A 26,978-nucleotide genomic window follows, 5' to 3' on the forward strand; every position below is an offset into this window, starting at 1 on the left:
CGGCTCGGATCCTGTGTGGCTGTGGCTCTGGTGTAGGCCGGCAGCTACAGCTCCAATTGGACCCCTAGCCTGGGAACTTCCACATGCTGCAGCTGTGACCCCAAGAAGAAAAAAAATTGGGGAGCAGAGACCTGGATTAGAATCCTGTACGTACCCCATAGTAGTTCTGTGACCTAGGGTAGGTTATTAAGCAGTTCTGAGCCTCCGATTCCTCGCTTCTAAAATAAAAGCAAAGCCTTTTACCATGTCGTTCCTGGTATATAGTAGGCCCTCAAATAATGGCCCTGATTACTGTCATTATTTTTTACTGTTTATGCTATTAACGGTAGAATTGCCATTTCAGGTATCTTAGGTTGTATCTGCTTGCAGCTTCTCTGTACCCTTCCAACTGCCCTTCCACAGACACCTCTGCTACTTGGGCGGGCCCCAGTGTTGTGCCACGGGCGCGATTGGGGCCCCTGCTGGGTGCAGGCAATGATATACGTCTTTGTGTGTAGAGCATTTAATCGCAATAATAAAATAAAAGTTGATTCACTCTTATCACTACATGTAGGCAAATCAAAGCAATGCCAGTGATAAAATACCCCTCCCCACTGAGGAATGTTCCCACTAAACGCCCTTTGTGTGTTGCCAGCCGGCCCTTGAGGTCCAATATTACCTCGTGGCCAACACAGTTTGCAGGTATTCCCTGGGACTTGGCTAGTCAGTTTCGACCATTTTAAAATGTTATTAAAGTTCAGAGATGAAATCCATACCGATTGCTTAAACTTTGCTAAGCTTCAAGGATTTGGGTAACTATTAAAGATTGATTGCTATTTATTTGTTCATTTTAGTACTCATGGTTTTTCTTTGAAATTATTGCAAAGTCTATGGCCACATACTTGTTGGAAGAGAATAAAATTAAGGTAAGTAGGCTCAAGAATAATACTTAACCTAGACAGAGAAGGCTAATCTTATTCACAGGTAGCCATTCGCATGTGCAAATCCCATTTTAAATTTTAAGGGCTCTTAGCGCTTAGCTCTTTCAATTTTGCTTCAAAAAACCCCAAACAAACAGTGCATGTGTTGCACAAATCCGAGGTCCGACAGTTCATGTTTTCAAAGTCTAATCTTCAGAGACTCTTCCACATAGATTCTTTCCTGGGAGGTACTTGTCACGTTCCATGCATTATCTTTGAAGCTTTCCCTTTGCCTTGTGGTTTTAAAACACCTTATATTGAAAACATTCATTGGGAAGAAGAAAGGGTACCAAGTCAGAAAGACCATTCTCTTAGACAGGTCGAAGACATGTACAAAGTTACAAACCCTTTATGCAATAGATGTGTTCCTGGAATGTGCTGTATCCATTGTGTTGTATTTTTAAACTCTTGCAAAAGGACAAAGAAAGGTTCTCAGTGATAGGAATTGAAAGCTAAGACTTGTGAAGTAAAATATATTCACCTCTTATTTATCATTTTTATCAGAATTTTCACAGAACGGGTTTACTGAAAATGAGATGCTTGGATACTTGTATAATTTGTGTGGCAGGAAAAAAAGATGCAGTGAAAAGCAGATGGGCCTATATCTCAGGAACTTGATTCCAAAGTTGGGTCAGAATGACCCCCTCTTATTCATGATTTCAGTTCAGTTATCTTATTAGAGGTCCAGACAGTTCCTACAGTGACCTAAAGTATACACTGAATGAGTGATTTTTTAAAAATTTAAATTACAGTTGATTTACATTGTTTCTTCCGTTTCTGTTGTACAGAAAAGTGACCCAATCACACACAGTTTCCTGTGCTGTACAGTAGGAGGCCATTGCCCATCCAATCCCAATTTAATGATGTCGTTTTGAAGTTGGGAGAAGAAATATACTCTAGTTAAAAACACATTTTTAGAGTTCCTGTCGTGGTTCAGTGGTTAATGAATCCTACTAGGAACCATGGGGTTGTGGGTTCGATCCCTGACCTCGCTCAGTGGGTTGAGGATTCAGCGTTGCCGTGAGCTGTGGTGTAGGATTCCCCGTTGCTGTGGCTCTGGCGTAGGCCGGCAGCTGTAGCTCCAATTTGACCCCTAGCTTGGGAACCTCCATAGGCCGTGGGTATGGCCCTAGAAAAGACAACCCCCCCCAAAAAAAATCCCCACACATTTATATACAGAATGTATTTGAAAATAAAACCAGTGATTGATTTAGACCTTTTGCAACTCTTTTTTTTAATGCCTATTTACTTTAAGCTTCCCAGAGGCCAGAGATTTCCTGAGGCATATCATCATGTCTTACATTCATTGCTCCTTGCAATCATTCCCCACGTGACCATTCGCTATGCAGAGATTCCTGATGAGTCCAGAAATGTCAATTATAGTTTGGCTAGCTTCCTGAAGGTGAGTTAAAGGCAACCAGAACATGGTAAGGAATTATTCTTCACCATTATGGTCTTTAAAGCCGAAGGAAAAAAAATTACCCACTTTCTAGAGACTCAGCTAGGCCGCCGAGTTAAACAGTCAAGTTTGATCCCTCCACCTCCAACAGCTAATTAATTAACTCAGAGGCCCTCCACAGGCGGCTTATCAGGAAGGCATGCCTGTCTTGCTTGTTTTACATGCTGTTTTTCAAATATATTAATTCGAATGCCTTTAGACAGGGCCTGTCCTTTCTAGGTTGCCACAATCCCCACCACTCCTTAATATACCTCTGATCCTCTTCATACATTTCAATCACTTCTCTGACCCCTGTTGGCCTTTGAGTTTGTAACTCTTGAACCAAAAGCACAGTTGCTGATATGATCGCCATCTGCTTGTTGCTAATACGTGTAAATAAAAATTGGTAATTTGGGCCAGTGAGATTATTTTGTTTGAGAGATACTAGAAATGCCTGTGTTTATGAAAGATAGCACATTTCTCATTGTTATTATCAGTATGTAAGGGGCAATGCTGGAATGCGATTGCTCTAGAAAGTGGGTAATAAAAATATTTGATTTGTTGCAGTGATGGAGCATGGATTTGTAATGCACTTAGTTTTTACTTGCTTCTTTCCACTCCCTGTCTTCTCTCAGCCCTTTAGCATATCTCAACCTTCTTTTAAGAACCTCACAGGCAAATAATCCATCCAAGCAGTTTTAATGTCTAACATACCCTTGTTTTCTTATTTAAAATTCACAACTAGGTTTCAGGTCTTCAGAGCATTATTTTCTGATATAAGACCTCTCTTCACCAGAATGGAAATAAAGTTTTGACACTATTATATAAGCCCTTTCGTGTATTAAAAACCGAACATCTGGATTGTCACTGCTGTGACTCAGGTCACTGCTGTGGCACAGATTCCATCCTGACCCCAAAACTTCCACACGCCATGGGTACGGCCAAAAAAAAAAAAAAAAAAAATCAAATATCCACTTGTCTTTTTAAAGTAAAGATGAGACTGTTTGAAATACAAAATCTCAGTTTCTTCCATGGAGCTGAAACTTGAAGTTTGCTATGTAAAGGCAATAGAACATAGTTGATTTAATAGTGGTATTTACCTAATTCAGATCAACAAACATTTGTCTGCCTTCTCTGTGAGGATTCAAAGATGTGAGAGGCTGTCTCTGTGATTATATTCAAATACTTATACAAGATAAAGGGTGATGACTGTTTTACTGAAAGTACAAACAACAAAATACAACAGGAAAATGAGAAAGGGAGGGATCATGATCAGGGAGTGTTGCAGGTGGAGGAGTCACAAGCATAGATGAGATAGGTACATTCAAGAATTGTTCAGGAATGAGCGAGAAAGTCATTGGGCAGAGTTTAGGGTGTAAGGAGATAGAGCTGGAAAGGCCATGTGGTGCCAGATGATGGAAGGCCTTGAATGTCAGGGTAACAATTTTAGATTTTGATCCACATGCAATGGAGGAACACCAAAGATTTTTGAGGATAACTGTATTGCTGGTATAATGAAAGAAGTAAGGAAAAGGCCAGAGTTAAGGTAACCAATTAGATCAATCCCTCCCCCCTTGTCTGCCTGGCAGAGTCCATTCATTGTTTAGGCTTAGCTCTTTCCTCATCTTCCCAGGCAGTGCTGATCACCCCGTCTGTTATTTACTCGTCCTTCACACACTTCTATAACTTCTTGTTGTGCTTTATTTTAATTGTTTATTTGTCTTTACCACTGGACAAGACGGAAGAGCATGTCTTACCCACCTTTGCATTTCTCTAGAATGTAATACATTGTTTAAAACACAACAGATGCTCAGAATGTTTTTGGATGAATGGATAAATATAAGCCCACCTCATTAATCCAGGTGAGAGGTGATGAGGCAGTGGAAGTTGACAGGAGACGTGAAAGATGATATGCAGACAGCTGGTTAATCAAATATTGAGTTCCTTGTATTTCATAGGAATGGTCTAGGGATCGCCTAGGCATCATGGAGAACATAAGGAAAAATATTGTGCTCTCTAGGTGAAAGCACAGGAAAATAATAAGTAAAATGCAAGCTAGTATAAAGTATTTAAAGGGTCCTGTGAACTAAAGTAGTTGGAAGATGGGATCTCATCAGAACATGGAAGAATGAACAAGTTAGGCAGAAGTGGTGATATAGTTGCTGGCTAGGCCTGGCATGAGCACAGACCCAAAGGTGGGAATACATAGTGCATCTTGAGAGGATAATGAGTATGTGAGCTGTATTAGGAAATAAAGCTGGAAAAGTAGGAGTTCCCATTGTGGCTCAGCGGAAGTGAATCTGACTAGCATCCATGAGGACTCGGGTTTGATCCCTGGCCTCGCTCAGTGGGTTAAGGATCCGGCATTGCCGTGAACTGTGGTGTAGGTTGCAGACACAGCTCAGATCCCGCATTGCTGTAGCTGTGGTGTAGGCCAGCAGCTATAGCTCCAATTTGACCCCTAGCCTGGGAACCTCCATATGCCATGGGTGTGGCCCTAAAAAGACAAAAAAAAAAACCCAAAAAACTGGAAAAGTAGATTGGGACAAGCTTGTGAGTGTCCTTGAATGCCAAGCTAAAGAGTTTGAAATTATGCTAGAGGCAATAGGAAACTATTGAAAGCTTTTTGGAAGAAAAGTGATTAAGGGAGTTCCTGTTGTGGCGCAGTGGTTAACGAATCCGACTAGGAACCATGAGGTTGTGGGTTCGGTCCCTGCCCTTGCTTAGTGGGTTAATGATCCGGCGTTGCCGTGAGCTGTGGTGTAGGTTGCAGACGCGGCTCGGATCCCGCGTTGCTGTGGCTCTGGCGTAGGCTGGTGGCTACAGCTCCGATTCGACCCCTAGCCTGGGAACCTCCATATGCCGTGGGAGCGGCCCAAGAAATAGCAACAACAACAGCAACAACAAAGACAAAAAGACCAAAAAAAAAAAAAAAAAGAAAAGTGATTAGGGCTATAGGACTTAGAGATTAATCTGAAATCGATTGGATGGAAAGATTAGTGGTGGGAAGACTGGTTAGGAGGATAAGTGCAGTTGTGCAGTTGCAAGGTAATGAAAGCCTTAACCAGGAGAACCACAGCAGGAAAATATGAACAGCTAGTAGGGCTGTCATAAAGGAAGAATATTTTATAGGCCAGGATTTCACAGGACCCAAAGTAAAAACTTCCCTTTTGGCCTGAAATGTTTACAAAGGCAATCCCTCCTCTGAGTAGCTAACTGACCACCCTACAGTTCACTTCGAGCTTGGAGAGTTAACCAAAATGAGGTGATGTAGCTCAATAGATTATATATATATGCACATATATGTGTATGTTTATACACATATACGTTATATATATGTGTATTTGTGTGTTTATATCTTGCTTTGAAAATTATACGGTTCAGTCCCAATTCCGATGACAAGTCATTTGCCCTTTATCTCTTTAACATCACCTAAATCTCTGAAAGTTTTCCTATTCTCAATCCTCTTCTTAATGTGCAACAAATTTTAAAAACTTGATAGACTTTTGGAATTATGGAATTAACTGTTCATTTTTATTTGGTTTCTATAGCGCTGTTTGACACTAATGGATAGGGGATTTGTTTTCAATTTGATAAATGACTACATATCTGGATTCAGCCCTAAAGATCCTAAGGTAAGTTAGAAGAACATAACTATAGTAGATGTTAGACATTAGAGTGTGAGACCAAGGGTGACATTTATTCTCCTCTGGAGGATTTCAGAACTGCTGTTTTCATTTAGGTACTTTGCGTATAGCTGTACCTCAAAGCAGGGAAAAAAGGATAGTGTTTGAGGGGAGGTCTCCAAGACTACCCACATGTTTGGCGGTTCACTACAGTGACACACAGGACTCAACATGTGATCGTACTCATGGCTAAGATTCATGACATTTCACATAGTAAGGATGTTCAGATAGATCAGTAAGGGAAAGAGTCATCAAGTGAAATTCTGGGCAGCCCATGTGCAGGCTTCCTGAGCATCCTCTCTCCTACGAAGGGTCACAGAGAGTACGTCCTCTATCCAGGAGTGAAAATTGAGCCACACTTGTGTAATATTTCTGGTTAAGAAAGCCCATTTGGAACTCAGAGTTTAGGGGTTTTGTTGGGGTCTAGTCACATATTGGAAGTTGGTCAAAATTTCAGAGTCTTGGAAAGGAAAAGAAAGCAGATGTTCACCATAAATCACACTGTTTGCACAAACAGTCTGAGCAGGCTGGCACAGAAGGCATAACCTTATCATCTTGGGAATGTTTGTTTCAAGATCTGATTTCCCACAGCACAAAAAAAAAAAAAAAGAAAAAAGAAAAAAGAAAATCACAGGCCAGTATCCTTGAATATAGATACAAAAATCCTCAGCAAAAGATTAGCAAACCAAATCCAACAATACCTTGAAAGGATCATGCACCATGACCAAGTGGGATTATTCGAGGGATGCAAGGATGGTTCAAGATCCACAAATCAACTAACCTGATACATCACATTAATAAAATGAAAGATAAAAATCATATGATCATCTCAATAGATGCAAAAAAGCCTTTGACAAAATTTAGCATCCATTTATGATAAAAACTCTCAATAGTGGGTATAGAGGGAGTGTACCTCAGCATAATAAAGGCACATATAACAAACCCACAGTTAATGTTACCTTCAACAGTGAAAAACTGAAAGCTTTTCCTGTAAGATTAGCAACAAGACAAGGATGGCCACTGTTGCCACTTTATATTCAACATAGTATTGGCAGGTGGTCCCCTTGTGGCTCAGCAGTAACGAACCCGACAAGCATCCATGAGGAGGCAGGTTCGACCCCTGGCCCCACTCAGTGGGTTAAGGATCTGGCTTTGCCGTAGCTGTGGTGTAGGTCGCAGATGCAGTTCAGATCCTCTGTTGCTGTCTGTGGCTATGGTGTAGGCCGGCAGTTGCAGCTCTGATTCCACACCTAGCCTGGGAACTTGGGAACTTCCGTATGCCCTGGGTGCAGCCCTAAAAAGCAAAAAAAAAAAAAAAAAAAGAAAAAAAATTTAAGACTAGAACTACCATGTGACCCAACTATTCCACTTCTGGGTATCTATCCAAAGAACATGGAAACACTAATTTGAAATGATCTGCACCCCTATGTTCAGTACAGCACTACTCACAATAGCCAAGATAAGGAAACGACCTAAGTGTCTGTTGACAGATGAATGGATAAAGAAGTGTGTGTGTGTGTGTGTGTGTGTGTGTGTGTGTGTGTGTGTGTGTGTAATGGAATATTACTCAGGCATTTAAAAAAGGTGACATCTTGCCATTTTATAACATGGATGGATCTTTAAGATATTATGCTCAATGAAATAAGTCAGATGAAGAAGGACAACTTCTATATGATTACACTCATATGTAGAGTCTAAAGAAAAATGAACAAACAAAATAAAATGAATTCACAGATACAGAGAACAGATTAGTGGTTACCACAGGGGAAGGGTAAAATTAAGAGGTGGGCAAAATGGGTGAAGGGTGTCAACTGTATGGTGATGAAAGGTGACTAGACCGGTGGGAGTGATCCCTTTGTATTGTATACAGGTGTCACATTGTAATGTCGTATACCTGAAACTTATTTTTAAAAAACCAAATTTCCCAAATGCCAGCCAATGACCAACCTTGCAAGCAGGCTTTTTTTTTTTTAATTTGTTTTTGAGAATGTGCTGCCTTTATTCTCTCTTCGTAAAATTTTTTGTGTTTTTGTTTTGTTTTGTTTTGTCTTTTCAGGGCAGCACCCGCAACATATGGAGTTCCCAGGCTAGGGGTCGAATCGGAGCTGTAGCCACTGGCCTACACCACAGCCACAGCAACATGGGATCTGAGTCGTGTCTGCAGCCTACACCACAGCTCATGACAACGCCAGATCCTTGACCCACTGGGCAAGGCCAGGGATCAAACCTGCAACCTCAAGGTTCCTAGCTGGATTCGTTAACCACTGCGCCACAACGGGAACTCCTTAAAAATGTTTTTTATTAAAGTATAGTTAATTTACAGTGTTCTGGCAAGCGGGCCTTTTTAAGGAGAGCAGTCTTGGGCCTGCAGCGTTAACTCTTTACTGCATAGGTCACATTTCAAGGTATGTCTAAAATACTAAACCCTTCCGTTTTGAAAAGTAATGCTCTGTATTTAATTATGAAGATAGTAAATGCCTACTAAATATGAGTTCGTGTGTAATTTCTTTCCATTTAGGTTCTGGCTGAATACAAGTTTGAATTTCTGCAAACAATTTGCAATCACGAACATTACATTCCTCTGAATTTGCCAATGGCATTTGCAAAACCTAAACTTCAGCGAGTCCAAGGTCCGTATTTGTGTTTTCCATCATTTGGATTTCTGTTTTCCTTTTTTTTTTTTTCCTCTTTTTGGCTAGTGCTAGTATAGTTAGTCTGATGTGTTCTAGTTAAATCTGTCAATCCAAAGGTAACCTCAGAATTATTACTATCGAACGATAGGTTAGTTAACAATACTCTGCATGTGCTTCATAGTGTCGGGGTAGTATTCACAGTATGCAAAATTCGGTGTGGTACATAGACTACTGCTTAAGCCCAGATGTCAGATGCTAGGAAAATTGTTCTCTGTAGTACTATTTGGACTCTTATGTGAGACGGTTAAGAAAAAAGCCATATAAATGCATTTCTGCTGAATGGAACATCAAAGGAGAAGTATAAAGGCAGAGTAAAATAGTAAATATGTATGTATTAAATTTATGAAATGCCTTCAGTTATCTCCATTGCTAGTTTTATTGAATGCTTTGTTGTGTAGCACTATTCTTATGTTACTATGTTTTTTATTTGTCCCTTTTCTTTTCATATATTAATTAGATTTTTTTTCATTTGCGGTGGACCGTTTGACTTCAGTAGGTAGGTTTAACTCGGTTCACTCTAAAGTAGTTTGCTGTCTTTTAAAAACGATTATTTCATGAATGCCTAAGATGGATGGGGGCTTTGTTTGCTTTTCAAATCCTCCCTTGCCAAAATGAGGCTTTAGTTCCTATACCCAGAAAACCTAGGAGGCGGGGTAATATTTGTTTACTCTTAAAATCAGCTTGAGCCTTTACTGCTAGAGCAATCAACTTTAAAACAATGTCTTCGGAAAACAAGTTTTGGCTCAAGCCAGCATGGGGGCTGGAGGGTTCTTTAAGTGTGTGTTTATCTCTCCCAGGCTCACGTCCCTTCTCTTTGACCCTGTTTAATGACTGCTTGGCCACAGTTTTGAAGGTGTGGATGAAACTACCTGATTGGATTTATTCAAATCACTGAAGTAAAAACAACCTTACAACCACTGTATAATCTACCCAGCTAAAGCCCCCTGGGTTAGTCAGTACTGGCCTTGCGCATAGAAGATGATGGGCCTTCACAGAAGAGAATGACCAGTGGCAGGGAGACTATCAGCTGCCTTGGTTTCTAGGAGAATAGCTGCTGAACGATGGTGCTTGAATTACGCCAGTGGAAATGGAGAAAAAATGTTAAAAAAAAAAAAGAAAACCCTAAACACCCCTATTCAGCCACTCCCTTATTAGATTCTGAGCAAGTAGAGCTCAAATATCCCAGTATTTATTCATAGCTTGAGGAATTCAGGGAAAAGAAGGGGGTAAGGATTTAGGATTAAATCTGATTTAGCATTTATTAAGTCCAAACTGAATACATAGCATTACATTAAGTGCTGACGGGGCCAGAAAAGAAATGGGAAACATATCCTTCAGCTTTATGGCCTAAAATTAAAAGGTAGGGGATAGGAAATAAAAATAGTAGATATCTATTGGAGGAATTACTCAACTTGGTCACAATCCCTTCTGAGTAGTTAGAAGGCAAGTCCCAACTAGGATATTAGCCACTGGGATTGAAAATGGACGAGGAGCTAAAAAAGGAAGCGACAGAAATAGATTGAAGTGGGAATTCTATGACATAAAAGATATATATTTGTGTGATGATGACTTTGAGTGAGATGAGGCTGTTTTTCTTATTGTTCTTGTACCCCCTCGTACTGGGGCCAAAATATACAACATTTACTGAAACAGTCAATACCATTACAGTGATTTCAGTTGTCTGGTTTCTCTTCCTTTTCCTATTTTACAAATATAAACAGATAGGTCAAGCAAGTATTATTAGAGAGAATTACTCCAATTTGTAGTTGTAACTAGATTTCTTCAGCTATAAGGAAATGTATTAAAACATTGCCAAATATTGCATTCTTTCACTCTAGGTTTTATTCTAAGATTTTTACGATCTGAAAAGCATCTAGGAAGAAAAAGAATTCTAGGGACTGTCTTCCCAACGGAAATTCTCATTAAGGCTATCATTTAGCCCCAGTGATGTGTGGTCCTAGCTTGTAAAATTTTGCATGCTTAATTCTATATGATAAGGAAAATCGTTCATATTTGTTAATAAAAATAGAGCTCTTGCTAGCATGATCACATATGACTAAGGAATAAATATAGTATGTTCATGTTAGAGCAATTTTTGAATATTTTTATAAATGGGTTTTAAATTTCATTGTACTGCAGATTCAAATCTTGAATACAGTTTATCAGATGAGTATTGCAAGCATCACTTCTTGGTTGGTCTACTTCTGAGGGAAACCGCCATTGCTCTTCAAGACAATTATGAGATCAGATATACAGCTATCTCTGTCATAAAGAATCTTTTGATAAAACATGCATTTGACACTCGATACCAGCACAAGGTAAGGCTGTCTGGCTTAGCATCAGTAACGCAGTAGTTCGTTTCTAATGAGATTTTAAGATGAAATTTTCAGGAAGGAGCTACATGAGTATTGGTGAAGTTATTTTTACAAATACGTTTTGTTTCAGTGTCAAATGATTAGGTTTAAAAATACTGTTCAGTCCACTGTTTTTGTTTGTTCGTTAGTTGTTTTTAGGGCCGCACCCGTGCATGTGCAAGTTCCCAGGCTAGTGGTCAAATCAGAGCTGCAGCTGGTGGCCTACGCCACAGCCACAGCAAAAGGGGATCCCAGCTGCGTCTGCTACCTACACCACGGCTCACAGCAACGCCGGATCCTTAACCCACTGAGCGAGGCCAGGGATCGAACCCACATCCTCATGGCTCCTAGTCAGGTTCATTAACCGTTTAGCCATGAAGGGAACTCCCTGTTCAGTCCACTCTTGAAGAAAAACACTGGTTTTTCAAATCGTGTTCAAAGAACAACACATCTGCTTCATGATTTGTTACATTAAGATTTTTTTTTAAAAAATCATATACGGTTGTAGCCATGTGCATTTTTTCAAATACATGCATTCATATATATCCTTAAGTATATCTCCCTAACCAAATATGCTATATTATGAAGTGATTAGTAATAAGACATGTTAAGTATGTCAGATATAAAATAGGTAATATGAAGTTTCTCTCCTTACTGAAAAAAATGTGGGTGTGACTATAAGCCCTGCACACAGCACACACTGTCTATGTGTGAGGCCACAGCTATAGTTGCTATTTTCTGCACCTTTAACTTATATACAGGGGTAGGGTGTACAGTCAAATCTTATTAACACTACACCCTATGGGCTTCAAAATGTAGATGGCAAACTATGGATCGAGAATAACCTAACTTACTTACCTGGTATCAGATGACTCAGGGTAACATCATATTGCCTAATAATTACTCATTTGTCCCTTTGTTTTTACATTCACATGTAAATAAAAAAATGGTCAGGTCATTTATTATTGTAATCACTTTGCAAAGCTGACTTGGAGATGGATTTTATTCTTTTTCTACAGTATTCCTTAAAAAACAGAAAATACATGCCAGCCGCACCCCATCATACTTCTCTAATTACAAAGATTTGTTTGACTTACAAATTTTGCTAGTGTTCTTCACGTCCTTCTATCCTAAAGTTGATTTAAACTCCTTCGTTGATTCAAGATGTTGTTTGTTACTTACATCCGTTTGCATTTTTTACAATGTAATTATAAATAACATACTCCCGTTTAGTGGAATTCGCTCAATTCTGTGCCATTTTCTTTTTGATGACTGTTGATATTGACTTAACCTAAGTAAACTATATGATATATCGAAATGAAAACAATATCTTAGAAGTCGTCCATTCCAACCAAGCTGTGTCAAACCTTTAACCATGCCAGTGACCACTGGGCTCCGGTTACATCTAGGAGTGGGGAAATGGATCTTATGTAATGTGGAAAAAAATGTCTTTAGCTGTGATTTCAAAGGATTCATGGGAAAAGGACAATGAACTTCCCCTCCTTGAAGCAGGAAGTTGTATTTTCTTTCCCTGCATCTTTAGATGAAAGTCAAAGAGATGGGATTTCCCTAGTGTCTTACCTAGAGGTAGAATTTTCAAGATTTTATATCACACATTTGCACATTATTTACGTTTTAAAATTCCACGAGCAGTATATAATATGTACACACACATGCACACACCCCCCACTATTTTTATTTGTAAATAACACTATGCCTGTTTGAGTGTTTGAGGTTCTAGGCTATAGGAAAAATTGAATTACCCTTTCAGTGATTTCTAAAGCCCTTTCCTCTTTGTTCAGAATCTTCTGATAGGTATTAAATGAGTATAGTGTTCCCTCCAATGAAACTTTGCTTCATGGGCCCAGTTTGCTACACCTCAGTTCCTTTCTCTGTTTGGCCCAGAGAGTTCACACATGGCTTGATTACAAGGTCATTTGTCAAAAACATTCACTTAAAACATGCTCACCGTTAATGATGATGCCAAGGTGAGGGCAGACATGGGAGCTTTAAGCCCCTGTGATTTCCACTGGGTCTCCCATAGTGACCTCAAATAAAAATACAATCAAGAGGGGAGTTCCCGGTATGGTTCAGTGGTAACAAACCTGACTAGTATCCAGGAGAATGCAGGTTTGATCCCCGGCTTCATTTAGTGAGTTAAGGATCCAGCATTGCCGTGAGCTGTGGTGTAGGTCACAGAACGGCTCGGATTCTGTGTTGCTGTGGCTGTGGTGTAGGCTGGCAGCTGCAGCTCCTATTCGACCCCCAGCATGGGAACCTCCATATGCCACAGGTACAGCCCTAAAAAGCGAAAAAAAAAAAAAAATTCAGTCAAGAAAAAAAATGCTGGAGTTCCCATCGTGGCGCAGTGGTTAACGAATCCGACTAGGAACCATGAGGTTGCGGGTTTGGTCCCTGCCCTTGCTCAGTGGGTTGCATTGCCGTGAGCTGTGGTGTAGGTTGCAGACGCGGCTCGGATCCCGCATTGCTGTGGCTCTGGTGTGGGCCGGTGGCTGCAGCTCCGATTCGACCCCTAGCCTGGGAACCTCCATATGCTGTGGGAGCGGCCTAAGAAATAGCAAAAAAAAGAAAAAAAATGCTTCCTGTGGAAAGAAAGCTTTGAGACTAGATCTACAAATCACCCCCAATCCAACGAGGTTGCCACTCCTCAGCCTCTCCTCTAATGAAATTATAGGGATGACGTTGGTCCCTATTAAGTGCTTCTCATAAAATGTTTTGGGAGATCTCCTGACTTGTTATACTTGCCACGAGACGGCTTTCCTGCTCAGAACAAGAACGTCCAACATCTAACATTTATTTCTGGGATCTGTATCAGTTCCTTTACCCACTGCAAGTGATGTTGACGCCTAAGAGTTGCAATTTCTACTTGGACTGTGAGCAATTTTTTTTTCCTTTTTTAAAACGTAATCTACATACACAGTAAAAAAAAAAATTCAAAATGCCCCTCTCCTATTCCTCACCACCATGCCTCAGTTTATGTCTCCAGAAGCAAGTCCTGTTATCATTTCTCATACATACTTCTGTTTTATGTGTGCACAAGCCTATATGCCATATATATAAGAGAAGCCATTATGCATTTTTCTTTTTTCACTTAACAATGTATCCTGAAGATTAGATCTCCCACATTGAAAAAAAATCTGCAGGAATTTTAGGTGCGACCCTAAAAAGACAAAAAAAAATAAAATTAAATTAAAAATCTGCATAGTATTCCAATCATATGGATATACCTTGTTTTATTTATCTAAGCTGTTTTTTGTTACTAGATTCATAGATAGTTTTCTGTCTTTTGTGCCAACAAAACTTTTGATACATTTTCCACCGACTGTATGTTTTCCTGTGTTTCTGTTCACCCGAGAGCAGTGTAGTATCTCCTTCCCTAGTGATCACCTCTCTCAGGTCAACCGATGGACCCCCATTTAGAAGCTATAATGTATATTTTTTTGTCTTTTTAGGGCCGCGACCGTGGCACATGGAGGTTCCCAGGCCAGGGGTCAAATCGGAGCTGTAGCCGCCGGCCTACACCACAGCCACAGCAACACAGGATCCGAGCCGCGTCTGCAACCTACACCACAGCTCACAGCAATGTCGGATCCTTAACCCACTGAGCGAGGCCAGGGATTGAACCTTCGTCCTCGTGGATACTAGTCTGATTCATTTCTGCTGTGCCACAACGGGAACTCCTAGAAGCTGTAATGTTAACAATAGCAGCTAAAATTTACTGAAGACTCAATATATGCCCAGCACTGTATCAAATATTAGCTCACATGAATTAATATCACCATTATTATCCCCATTTTACCAAAGAGAAAACTGTGGTTAAATGACTTGATCACAATCAAGTAACTAGTAACAGGACAGCTGAAATTTATGTGTGTCTAAAATTCAAAATCCGTGCTCTTAACCACCAGACTATCCTGCCTCTCAAACCTTAAGCGGGACACTGAAAAAGTAGACAACTGCCAAAAAAGGTTAATGATGATGGTGGAAATTCTTGAAAAGCTGCGTGAAGACTACAGGAAAGTAGTAACAGTTATTTAGCCTTGTGAAGAGTGAATTAAGACAATTCATGGTAACCGTCTCCAAACATTTAAAGGGTTGCCATGTAAAAGTGGAAGCAGACTTATTCTTTGTGGATCCAAAGGGCAGAACTACACTTAGCAGACAGAACTTAGAATCAGTTAAAGGACTTTTCTAAGAGAACACTGAAAGGGAGTGATTAAGGAGAAGTCTAAAAACTAAGGGGTACAGGTAAGGGCCCTGGGCAGGAAGTTGAACTAGATTGGTGGTTCTCAAACCTTTATGCACATCAGCACCATCAGGAGCAGATTCTGGGGTCCCAGCCCAGACCTACTGATCCAGAATCCCCTAGGGAGAGAGACTATTATTGCTTAGGATTATATGTTTGAAATAAGGCTACTGGAGTTCCCGTTGTGGCGCAGTGGAAACGAATCCGACTAGGAACCATAAGGTTTTGGGTTCGATCCCTAGCCTCACTCAGTGGGTTAAGGATCCCGTGTTGCCATGAGCTGTGGTGTATGTAGGTCGCAGACGCGGCTCAGATCTGGTGCTGCTGTGGCTGCAGGGTAGCCTGGCAGCTGTAGATCGGATTAGACCCCCAGCCTGGGAACCTCCATATGCCGAGGGTGCGGCCCTAGGGGAAAAAAAAAATCGTTAAGGGTTCCTGAAATTCACAAAAGAAAAAGTGTAAATGGCCAAGTCACATAAGAAAAGTTGTTCGACCTCAAGAATAAATGCAAATTAAACCAATTAGGAGATGCTATTGATCTGTAGTCTGTAGGTTGATCATTGTGCCCCAGAGGCCTTATCTCCAGACATACCTCCCCAAACCCTGAAATATGGAGGGCAACTCATATTGTGCCATCACAACCACTGTTTTTGCTGATTTGAATATATGTACATCTCTGATGAGGAAAGTCTGTAGCTGAGAAAAGCAATAAATAAATTTGTTAAAGAGTTTTACCAATTAATTAAGACTACCAGTGGCCAGCTTTACTTATGTATTTACATAATACATATTGATAGGTCTACATACAGATTGATATGTTACAAATACATCAATCTCTCCAGTCTTATGGACCAAGATCACATTATCTTATTTATTTATTTATTTTTCCTTTTTTGCCCGCACCATGGCATATGGAGCTGCTGGGCCAGGGATTGGATCCAAGCCACAGTCGCAACCTACACCACAGCTGTGGCAATGCCAGATCCTTTAACCCACTGTGCCGGGCCAGGGATCAAACCTGCATCCTGGCATGCAGAGATGCCACTGATCCTGCTGTGCCACAGTGGGAACTCCCACATTATTTTCATTGCAGCTTTAATCAAAACAAAAAAAAATATTTCTTGAATGATGAATACCTAATATATCATTTTTTTTTACTTCTTCCATGTATTCATTCATTCAGCTAATGTATATTGACCATATCCTCTGTGACTAGGAGTATAGGTTTATGCTTCACTGATTTATTACAGACATTAGCCAGCTTTTGGTCCTTAAACTGATAGATGGAACCAACTTTATTTGTAACATATACATATGATACACCTATTAAGTTTTTGATAATTATTTTTCAGAACCAGCAGGCCAAAATAGCACAATTGTACCTCCCCTTCGTTGGACTGCTTTTGGAAAATATACAGCGATTAGCGGGTCGAGATACATTGTATTCTTGTGCAGCCATGCCTAATTCTGTAAGTAGTATTATTGTGTTTCTCTTGGCGTTGACCTGCCTGTTTTTATTGATTGCATTTGGAATCGGGGTCCTATGCTGAATGGTCTCAGTAGTTCACCTTTTACGCCATTTTTACATGTACACTTTTGGTCCTGGAGCAGTGCTTCTCACACCGTAATGTGCGTACACACCACCTGGGGAATTGTTAAGACAGTTGTTTTTCTGTTTGGTTTTTTTTTTTTTTTTTTTTTTGGTCTTCTGTCTTTTGAGAGCCGCACCTGCAGCATATGGAGGTTCCCAGGCTAGGGGTCCAATCGGAGCTGCAGCTACCAGCCTACACCACAGCCACAGCAACGCTGGATCCTTAACCCACTGAGCGAGACCAGGGATCGGATCCGTGTCCTCATGGATGCTAGTCGGGTTCACTAACCACTGAGCCACGACAGGAACTCCCAAGACAGAGATTCTAATTCATTAGTCCTGGCGTGGAGCTGGAAATCATATGTTTCTAACAAGCTTTTTGCTGTTTGTGGGCCTCAGACCAGACTTTAACAAAGCTCAAGAGAACACCAAGAACCCCTTGTGCTCAGCGTTTGGTTTTAAAGATTTGCTCTTGGTACATGCCTTCCCATGTTTCTTTAACCTGAAAACTGAACAAAAGATTCTTCACTTGCCAAAATGTTAGGCACCAGGGATTCAGCTCTATTGTTTTGCTTCTCCCTTCTCTGGACAGCCTCCCTTCAGCACTTCTTTGTGTGGCTTTGAGCGCATCACAGTTGCTCTTTGCTTTTTTTCTCCCTTCTGACTCTTAAGAGTAGAAAGGAACTTTGGAGGCAGTCAGTCTCCCATTTGGCAAAACAACCTTTTGCCATAGTCACAATGAAAACTTTCCTTCTCACATCAGACCTAAAAGACTTTCTAGCCACTTGTCCTGGGCGTGCGTCTAGAGATACCCAGCACCCCTCCAATACCACGTCCACGTGACTCCCCTTTAAACAGCTTCCTTCTCAGTTCTTCTCCAGGCCAGATGTCCTTTCATCCTTTCGTCTGTTCATCATTTGTTGTTCCAAACTCTTTGCATTCTCGGTTACAATCTTCTAGATAGGCTCCATTGTACCAATTGCCCTATTAAAATGTGGGGCTCAGCATTGTCTATATTATAGCATTGCCCAGTGGGACCCATAACTCCTGCCCCAGCCCCATGCCATGTTCTGTGTGGCCCAAGATCCCCTTCACATGTTCAGCAGCCAAGGCACATTACTGGGTGGCAGGTGAAACTGTCCTTTATGGCTTCCTTGGGGCATTCCCTCAGTCAAATGTTCCAGTCAATTTGTCAAGCCTGCCCTGGGTTCCTAAGAAAGCTGCTTTTAAGCCTCACTAACAGCTTGACTACCTGTAGCTCCCAGTTAGGTAAATCAGCTAGATGTGGATACTGCAGCACCTCTCTGGGTGTCAGGCTCGTCTTCACAAACACAGTTGCTCATGCTTTTGCTCACTCCATGACATTTGACCGTGATATTTTGAAACATGCTGTTTTTTTCTTTTGCAGCTCAAGTTCACATAGGGCCTCTGATCACACCTCTCCTTCTAGCATTGCCCGTGGTTCAGGGAGAATGGGAAGCATGTTTAGACCACGCCACTTGTGGCTTTTGCCAGCCACCTAGAGTTGTGTCACTTGGCCAGAGGTCACGGTTATAACAGTATACTAAGACTCGTTTTTGTTTTTGTTTTTGTTTTCTTTTTATGGCCACACCTGTGGCATATGGAAGTTCCCAGGCTAGGGGTCGAATCTGAGGTGCAGCTACCAGCCTACACCACAGCCACAGCAACACAGGATCCGAGCCACATCTGTGACCTACAGCACAACTCATGGCAACGCCGGATCCTTAACCCACTGAGTGAGGCCAGGGGTCGAACCTACATCCTCATGGACACTATGTTGGATTCTTAACCTGCTGAGCCACAATGGGAACTCCTACTGGGACTCATTTTTTTCAGGAGATGTCACCTAAATACCTGCTGTAGACTTTGACAGTGAGCTTTGTTTAAAATTAGGGTACCATCTCATTCTATTAATTCCAGTTTCTTATCCTAGCATATGGATTTGCTTAAATGACAGAGGTATCACATTGTGTTCCAGGCATCCAGGGATGAGTTTGCATGTGGCTTTACTTCACCTACAAGTAGAGGGAGTCTGAGCTCCGACAAAGACACCGGTAATTAAGTCCTTTAAAGATTATACGTGGCATGGCTCTTTAGAAAATGTACCCTATACTTTTCTGTATTTTTAAACTATTTCATACTAAAACTATACATAGCATGATCTCCTCTAAAGTTTAATTAAAATCTGACTCATACTTGCAGCCACACCTCTTTGCTTATTAGGTTTCCTTGTCTTAGCTTGTATGAAATGTGGTTTAGTACACTAAGAAAATAGAAGATAATGAGAAAACACTGGTTTCCAACCCTTTTATCTGTCTCCAATCTTGTACAAGACACTTCCCTTTTCTGAGCCAACATTTCCTTATCCATAAAATTCTCTCTTAATTGTTTGGCTTTGTGATTTCCAAGGAATCGCTTATAGTTTCACGTATAATAAAGTGTTTTGAGAGGTTAAAAGAAATTGCTATTGGCTGCTTATGGTATTTTGATATAATTTGTCAACTTCACATTTCATTTATATATTTATTTATGTTTTTTTTTGGGGGGGGGTTTGTCTTTTTAGGGCCTCACCCCAGGCATATGGAGGTTCCCAGGCTAGGGGTCTAATCAGAGCTGTAGCTGCCAGCCTACACCACAGCCACAGCAACGCCAGATCCGAGCCGTGTCTGCAACCTACACCACAGCTCATGGCAACGCCAGATCCTTAACCCACTGAGCGAGGCAGGGATTGAACCCGCAACCTCGTGGTTCCTAGGCAGATTCGTTTCCGCTGCACCATGACGGGAACTCCTCAGCTTCACATTTTAGATCTATTTCCTAAAACATGTCTCAAATTAACCTAGTATTTATTTTTTGAAAATATTTTTGATGGTTCCTCCTGTTGCTAACAAGGACTTGGCTTTTTTTCAGCTTATGGAGCTTTTCAAAATGGACATGGAATTAAGAGGGAAGATTCAAGAGGTTCCCTCATCCCAGAAGGAGCCGCAGGATTCCCAGATCAGGGCACTCCTGGAGACAATGTAAGAACCTAAATATATAGGATAACCCTAGTGATGTGTTCAACTACAACAGTCTTTCTTTTTATGTAAGTAAGAGGCTCTCTATTCTGTAGTCTGTTCTGGATCTGTAAAAGCATCCTATAATTCTTAGATGTTGTAGCAGTTTCTTCTTACCCTGGCAGCTGCTGCTTGGGTATCTTAAACTGTGCATAGGGGATTCATCTTTCAGAGTTCTCACTTTGAATACTTTCTAGGTGCTCTACCTCCCAGCACACTGCGAACCTATTCTAAAGAGGGAAGATTCACGTTTAAAATGCCTAATGTACCTTGTCACTTAAGTCACTCCCTGCAGGATTAACTTGGCTTTTTATTCTTTCGTAATAAGAGTACCGACAGTAGTAATATGGGCGGAAATCTTTTAGGTCCCTAAGTTGATTATCTCAGCATCCCAGCACCGCTTAATTAGAATATATTTGCTAACTCTTTTATCAAGTGTTTCAGGCCTAACATTAAAGTTTGGAATGTGTCTTCCTTGAGACAGACAAACTTTGTTTTGGACCAGTAAAGCTTTATCATGCTGTGATGTAAAATCATAGAATCATATAAAATTAGAGTTAGAAGGGTCCATAGAAATAATAAATTCTAACCCTCAATTTACAAATGAAAACTAGGATTGTGACTTAGGACGACCACACGGCACTATAGGGCAAGGGCTGAACTGAAGTTTTCCAATTCGGCACTTTTCCTCCTAGATCGTGGCATTCTTAGTACACATCAGAGCCGTCTGGGGAACTTAATACACACAGACAGCTGAGCCTCATCCCCATCATTTCTGATGTAGTCGGCCTGGGATGGGGCCTGCTCATTTGTATTTCCAGGTTCCCGGGTGATGCTGATGCTGCTGGTTGGGAACCACTGGATTATACTCCCTTGAGTCTTTGGGTAATTGGTAATTTATTCGTAATGGATCTTATGTCACACCATTTAGAATTAAGACAACAGACACTGTCCCAGGTAAAACAAATAAGATACAAAGAGGGTCAATGACTTGCTAGTCATCACACAGCACCCATTCAAAACCCAGATGTTTTGCTCCAAGTGAAAGTTCTAAGTTAAGGGAGTTCCCATCGCGGCTCAGCGATAATGAGCCCGACTCGTATCCATGAGGACACAGGTTCGATCCCTGGCGTCACTCAGTGGGTCAAGGATTCAGCATTGCCATAAGCTGCAGGTAGGTCACAGATGTGGCTCTGCGTAGGCTGGCAGCTATAGTTCTGATTCAACCCTTCACCTGGGAACTTCCATATGCTGTGGGTATGGCCCTAAAAAGACCAAAAAAAAAAAAAAAAGTTCTAAGTAAATCCTACATTAGTGAATGTATATCCCCCAGCCCAGGTTAGTGCAACTAAAAGTATTTGTTTCTAACAAGGGTGGATTCTTTAAGAGATTATTATTACTGTATTCATATAAATTCCCAAGTAAGTCAGATCTTGTCATGCTTAGCTTATGTTTTAACAAAAATCACTAAATAATGGGATCATCATTACTTTGTAGAGGCTCTAATTTTGAAGTATTACTGGGTCTTCCTTGGTGAAATTGTCTTGTAATATCATTAAGTCCCCCCTTTTCTTCTTTTTACTGCTACACCTGCAGCATATGGAAGTTCCCAGGGCCAGGGGTCAAATCGGAGCTGGAGCTGCGGCCTACGCCACAGCCATGGCAACACTGGATCCAAGCCATATCTACCACCTATGCCTCAATTTGCGGCAACGCCAGATCCTTAACCCACTCCCTGAGTGAGGTCAGGGATCAAACCTGCATCATCCTCACAGAGGCAATGTCAGGTCCTTAACCCACTGAGTCACAACAGGAACTCTTAGGTCCCCTTTTAAGATAGATTTTTCTGAGCTATTATTTGGATGCTGGATTTTAATAAGCTCTAAGGAGAGATTCAAGTTAGAGTTTAGAATGTTTCTTATGCTTCTGTGTACCTTAAGTTTCTCCTTGATGTAAAAGCTATTTTTCCTGGAATAGCCACATATGACTATTTAAAAATTTTCCTGGAGTTCCCGTCGTGGCTCAGTGGTTAACGAATCTGACTAGGACCCATGAGGTTGTGAGTTTGATCCCTGGCCTTGCTCAGTGGGTTAAGGACCCGGCGTTGCCATGAGCTGTGGTGTAGGTCACAGATGCAACTCGGATCCTGCGTTGCTGTGGCTGTGGTGTAGGCTGGTGGCTACAGCTCCAATTAGACTCCTAGCCTGGGAACCTCCATATTGCCTCGGGAGAGGCCCTAGAAAAGGCAAAAAGACAAAAAAATAAAATAAAATTTGAATTTATGCTTAGAATTTTCCCAAACAGGAATGATCAAAAGAATTATAGAGTTAAAGGCCATGGGAAACTATAGTACCAATGTTGTTTCACCAACGTCCTGTCTTTGCATTACAGACCCGGCAGAGTTCTACAAGGAGTAGTGTGTCCCAGTATAACCGACTGGATCAGTATGAAATCAGAAGCCTCTTGATGTGCTATTTGTATATAGTAAAAATGATTTCTGAAGGTGAGTTACCCGCATATTAATCATGGACTCTACTCCACCCGCAGATGTTCACAGGTTCTTGCAACAAATATCTGACCATCATCTGCAAATACATGCACATTAGAAACAGAACTTTGAAGACTTTGACCTTAGACTATTCCTGTATTTTAACTTAAAATGGGTTCATTTTGGTCATACAAGTTTGATTCCTTGAAATACTTTTTTTAATTGATTTAAAAAATTAGTTTGTGAAATGAAGTGCTAAACAGTTTTTTTCATGCAGAGCATATATAATGCATTAAATGACCAATATAAACAGAAGGAAATAAAATGACCAAATATCATATTTCATACTTTAGCTTTTATTTGACCCAGGATTTGGAAAACCAAAAGCAAACAAAAAGACAGGAAGGAAAGTAAGAAGGGTAAGGAATGCTGTTATCCTTGAAGTACCATCACATGGTTTTGTATGGTATCAGCTTCTTTTTCAGGTTCTGCTCTTTTTTCCTTGGTGTGTCGGTGTATTTACTAGTATGACCATTTCCTCTTTACCTTATATGACAGAATATAATCAAAGGATTTTCATTAACTGCATGTCCTCTGGAAGTAAAATCAGAAGGTTATCTTATCCCTAATACCACATTTGTTTATACAGTTCCCTTCCCTTTCTTTATTTGCTCACTGTTTCTGCTGGAAAAAAAAAATATGCAGGAATGAAAAACATAAAAGCACCTGGGTTCTAATCATATAATAATTATATTTTACTTATTTTCTATTTTTACTTTGTTTTTAATAAATATTCTTTAAACTTTTTTTTTTTGTAATAATGCCAAATATATTGGAGTTCCCATTGTAGCTCAGCAGTAATGAACCTGACTAGTATCCATGAGGACTAGGTTCGATCCCAGACACTGGTCCGTGGGTTGAGGATCCAGCATTGCCAGGAGCTGTGGTGTAGTTCGCAGATATGGCTCGGATCCTGCATTGCTGTGGCTTGTGGCGTAGGGTGGCAGATGCAATTTGACCCCTAGCCTGGGAACTTCCATATGCCACGGGTGTGGCCCTGAAAAGAAAAAATGCGAGATATAAAAACATAAAATAAAGTTGATAGTTAACTTGCTAAAGACACTGAAACAAGTCAAAAGCTAGCTATGAATGGTTAATTCTAAAGTACATTAATAAAACAGTTTCAAAGGACTAGAATCTTCAAGTTCTAAGAATATATGATTTAGAGTAAAAGTCGAAGATTATATATTGAAGCTGTGTGATGAGCTTCCATGCTTTGGGAAAGAAATCAGTAAAGGGAGATCATTTTCAACCCCGGTGGTATTTTGTTCCAGGAGATAATGGATGAGTTAACAACCACAGCCACAGCTCAGTATTTTGTCTCCCCACAAGGTGAAAAGTGGCGAAATGTAGAAAGTGACTGCTAATAAGTATGGGGTCTTTTTTAGGGTAACAAAAATATTCTAAAACTGTGGTGATGGTTTTACAACTCTTTGAATTATACCATAAACTACTGAATTGTACACTATTGAAATAGGTAAGTTTTATAGCACATGAATTCACTCAATAAATTTGTGGGTTTTTTTTTTTTTTTTTGTAAAGGCCCAAGAGGCACATGGGAAAAAAAAAATGGAAAGAAAAAAGCAGTTGAATACCACCACAGCCCAGGGAAAGTAAGAAGGAGGGTGACCGGGGGAGAGAGAGAAGAGAGGGGAGAGGAGAGGAGAGGAGGAGAGGGAGATGCATTACTTACTACTTCTCCCCTCCTCCACCCAGTACACAGGCACATGCGCACACAGAGGCGCACATGTGCACACACGTGTGCGTACACACATACACCCACATACCACATACTGTGATAACCAGTGACAGGCCGCTGGCTGCCTCTTTTTTTTGGTCATGGGTAAAACCATAACTGCTTTGCTTCTTAAGAACCTTCCTCCTCTTGCAGATGTTGACCTTGCTTGCTGAATATTTGATCTTCGTTAATTAGGTTTTCCTTCTTTCCTTCTGGTCTTGCCTTGATCTTTAGAAGCACATTTTAAATAGCTAGGATACAGTCTGTACCATCTCTTTATCTTTTGTAAATATGGTCATGCCGGTAGTATCTGTGTCACATTCATTTTATTCTGAAAAGTATCTGCTTCTGGATTCTTCTCAGTGGACAGAGTCTAGTTATTTTGTCAAGTCCAGTAAATATTTCATTTCCATTACTCTATATGCATTCACATGTTGAACTCTTACAGTCTATACTCGAGGTCTTCTTTTGGCTTTCTTTTTTGGCCTTTTTATTGGCTCATCAACAGTAGCAACTTCATTGCAACAAAAAGATGGTAGACCTCTACACTTTTATATGGAAGTACAGAAAATCTGAAGATCTCATTTCCTTCTCTGTTTGTAGCTAAATTTTATTAACTGGCAGTAATTCACTGTTTCAAAGTCTTAGTCATTTGTCCAACTTTTGTTAGGTCTTATTGTCTTTAATATGTTCTAAGAAGTGGGATCAAAATCAGGGGTTATCAGTCACACAGTCTGAATTGACAGGAAGACCGTCCTCTCATGAAAGAAAAGCAGTCTCCTGAAGAGAGAGGACCAGCAAAAGTTACTTCGCCCTCTTTTCTGACTGCATCTTGGCTTTTCTCTTTATCGCAGACCCCAAAATGAAACTCTGGGTCTCACCTTGTGGCTTATCGGCACCATATCCTGCACCTGCAGCTTCATTAGTATTCTTCCTCAAAGTCGACTGTTCATTGGAAGGCATCTGGCTACAGCCATCTCTCACTGAAAATCCAATACCAATCGTTGATCTTCTTTTCCCAGTAGATCTTAAAGTCCCTTCAAAAGGAAAGACGTTGGAAGGGAGCTTATCCTTTCTCTGTGTAAGAGAGGGAAGTGAGCTTTTTTTATAATCAGGCATATTTTCCTCAGATGTTTCAGACACTATTTGAGTAGGGGGGGTCTCTGCCGTGGAAATACTAGAAAGACTCCAAGAGAAGTCCATCTGAGTTTCACACTTTTGTGCGGAGGCCTTCTGTGCGGAGGCCTTCTGTGTGGAGGTCTTCTGTGCCAAGATCGATTTCCTTTGAGGTCGGCCAAGCCTGTCTTCAGGGAGGGTTGAGTCACCCTGAAATCCACACCCGGTTTGGGGACCCAGTGTAGATGTTAAAGGAAAAGCTGTAGGTGACTTCTGGTTGACATTGCTTCCTGTAGAGGACGTCTTCTCAAGAGGGGTCTCTGGCACCTCAAAGAGGTCCTGACTATAAAATGGAATTGGAAACTTTGGACTTTGTGGCTGTTCCTTTTTCCCTGCAGATTTCACTTGTTCAGTATTTGCTTGCTTTAACAATTGGATGGGCAGAGGCACCTGAGACCCCGGCGGAGGCTCCCTAACTGAAAAAACGCTCCTTTGAGTGCAAGGAATGAAGTCATCATCACTATCGGAAAAAGAACGGCGAAACTGCTGTTGGTTCACTTTTAGTCTTGCGGAAAGCTGTTTATTTTCTTCTCGTAACTTATTCCTTTCCGCAGTGAGCTCAGCAATAAACTTCAGATTTTGTTGTTGGATATCGTAAAATTCTTGCTGTAGCGTGTTCCTGTACGTTTCATTCATTGAGCAACGGTCACATACTTTGGCATTTAACTGCTGTCGCAGGTCATGGATGGTGTTATTCAGGACTTTCTGTTGCTCTGTCAACTCTTTAATTTTGGCTGTGGAGCCCGACCACCTCCCATCTGCCAATCGCTCTTTCCTCAAAGTAGTTAGTTTCGCCTGTATACGCTGTAGCTCTTTATCGTGGAGCTCTTTGAGCGTTAGCCAGGTTTTCTTAAAATCATCAGAAGATAAGTCGCAGACGCTAACCTGTATTTTATCTTTTGTGGAAGATTTCCTACCACCTTCCCTGTCTCCTCCACCCACGTTCCCTGCCTGCATCTTGTCTCTCGGATTGGAACTGGGAAACGTTAGAGAGGGGCCACTGCTGACAAAATGGCGGAAGGGGAGCTGACTAGAGCTGGGCCGCGGACACTTCACCCCTTACACAGGCCTGCGAAGCAGCCTCAGGCTACAAGGAGGGCGCAGGGAGGTGCGGGAGTGCCTCGAGGATGGCTCAGGGATGGACAGAAGAGCCCAGATTGGGGTGGAAAGGAGGCCAGAGCCTCCTTTCGGCAGGAAGAAGCAGTGGGGCGGCAAAGGAAGATGGCGCCCTCAAACCGCCCTGGGCCAGGTGACCGGAAACGCATCGACTTCCAGGGGAAACCGGTCCTCTGAGATCAAAGGCACTGGAAGGTGGGGGGGGGGGGAGGCCAAGAGTTCCTGCACACTTTATTTTTGAAACAAATCTAATTTGACCCTATTTTAGCCTCTTTATACCCGATGATCCATATTTTATAACGATTGAAGACTATCAATGGTCATGGTCTTGAGTA

The 26,978-nt window shown here is 41.1% G+C and overlaps 1 protein-coding gene across 1 annotated transcript in view; it reads left to right on the top strand.

Moving 5' to 3' along the window:
* DOCK11 (dedicator of cytokinesis 11) overlaps window positions 1-26,978 on the top strand; it is a 199,041-nt gene that overhangs the window by 114,336 nt on the left and 57,727 nt on the right. The window contains 9 exon segments of the mRNA XM_021080484.1: window positions 834-905; window positions 2,215-2,361; window positions 5,949-6,032; window positions 8,602-8,713; window positions 10,916-11,094; window positions 16,750-16,866; window positions 18,988-19,063; window positions 19,920-20,029; window positions 22,457-22,568. Of these exon segments, the coding sequence (XP_020936143.1) occupies window positions 834-905; window positions 2,215-2,361; window positions 5,949-6,032; window positions 8,602-8,713; window positions 10,916-11,094; window positions 16,750-16,866; window positions 18,988-19,063; window positions 19,920-20,029; window positions 22,457-22,568 (1,009 nt within the window).

The sequence above is a fragment of the Sus scrofa genome, chromosome X, assembly GCF_000003025.6.
Source record: "Sus scrofa isolate TJ Tabasco breed Duroc chromosome X, Sscrofa11.1, whole genome shotgun sequence".
Classification (NCBI taxonomy): Eukaryota; Metazoa; Chordata; class Mammalia; order Artiodactyla; family Suidae; genus Sus; species Sus scrofa.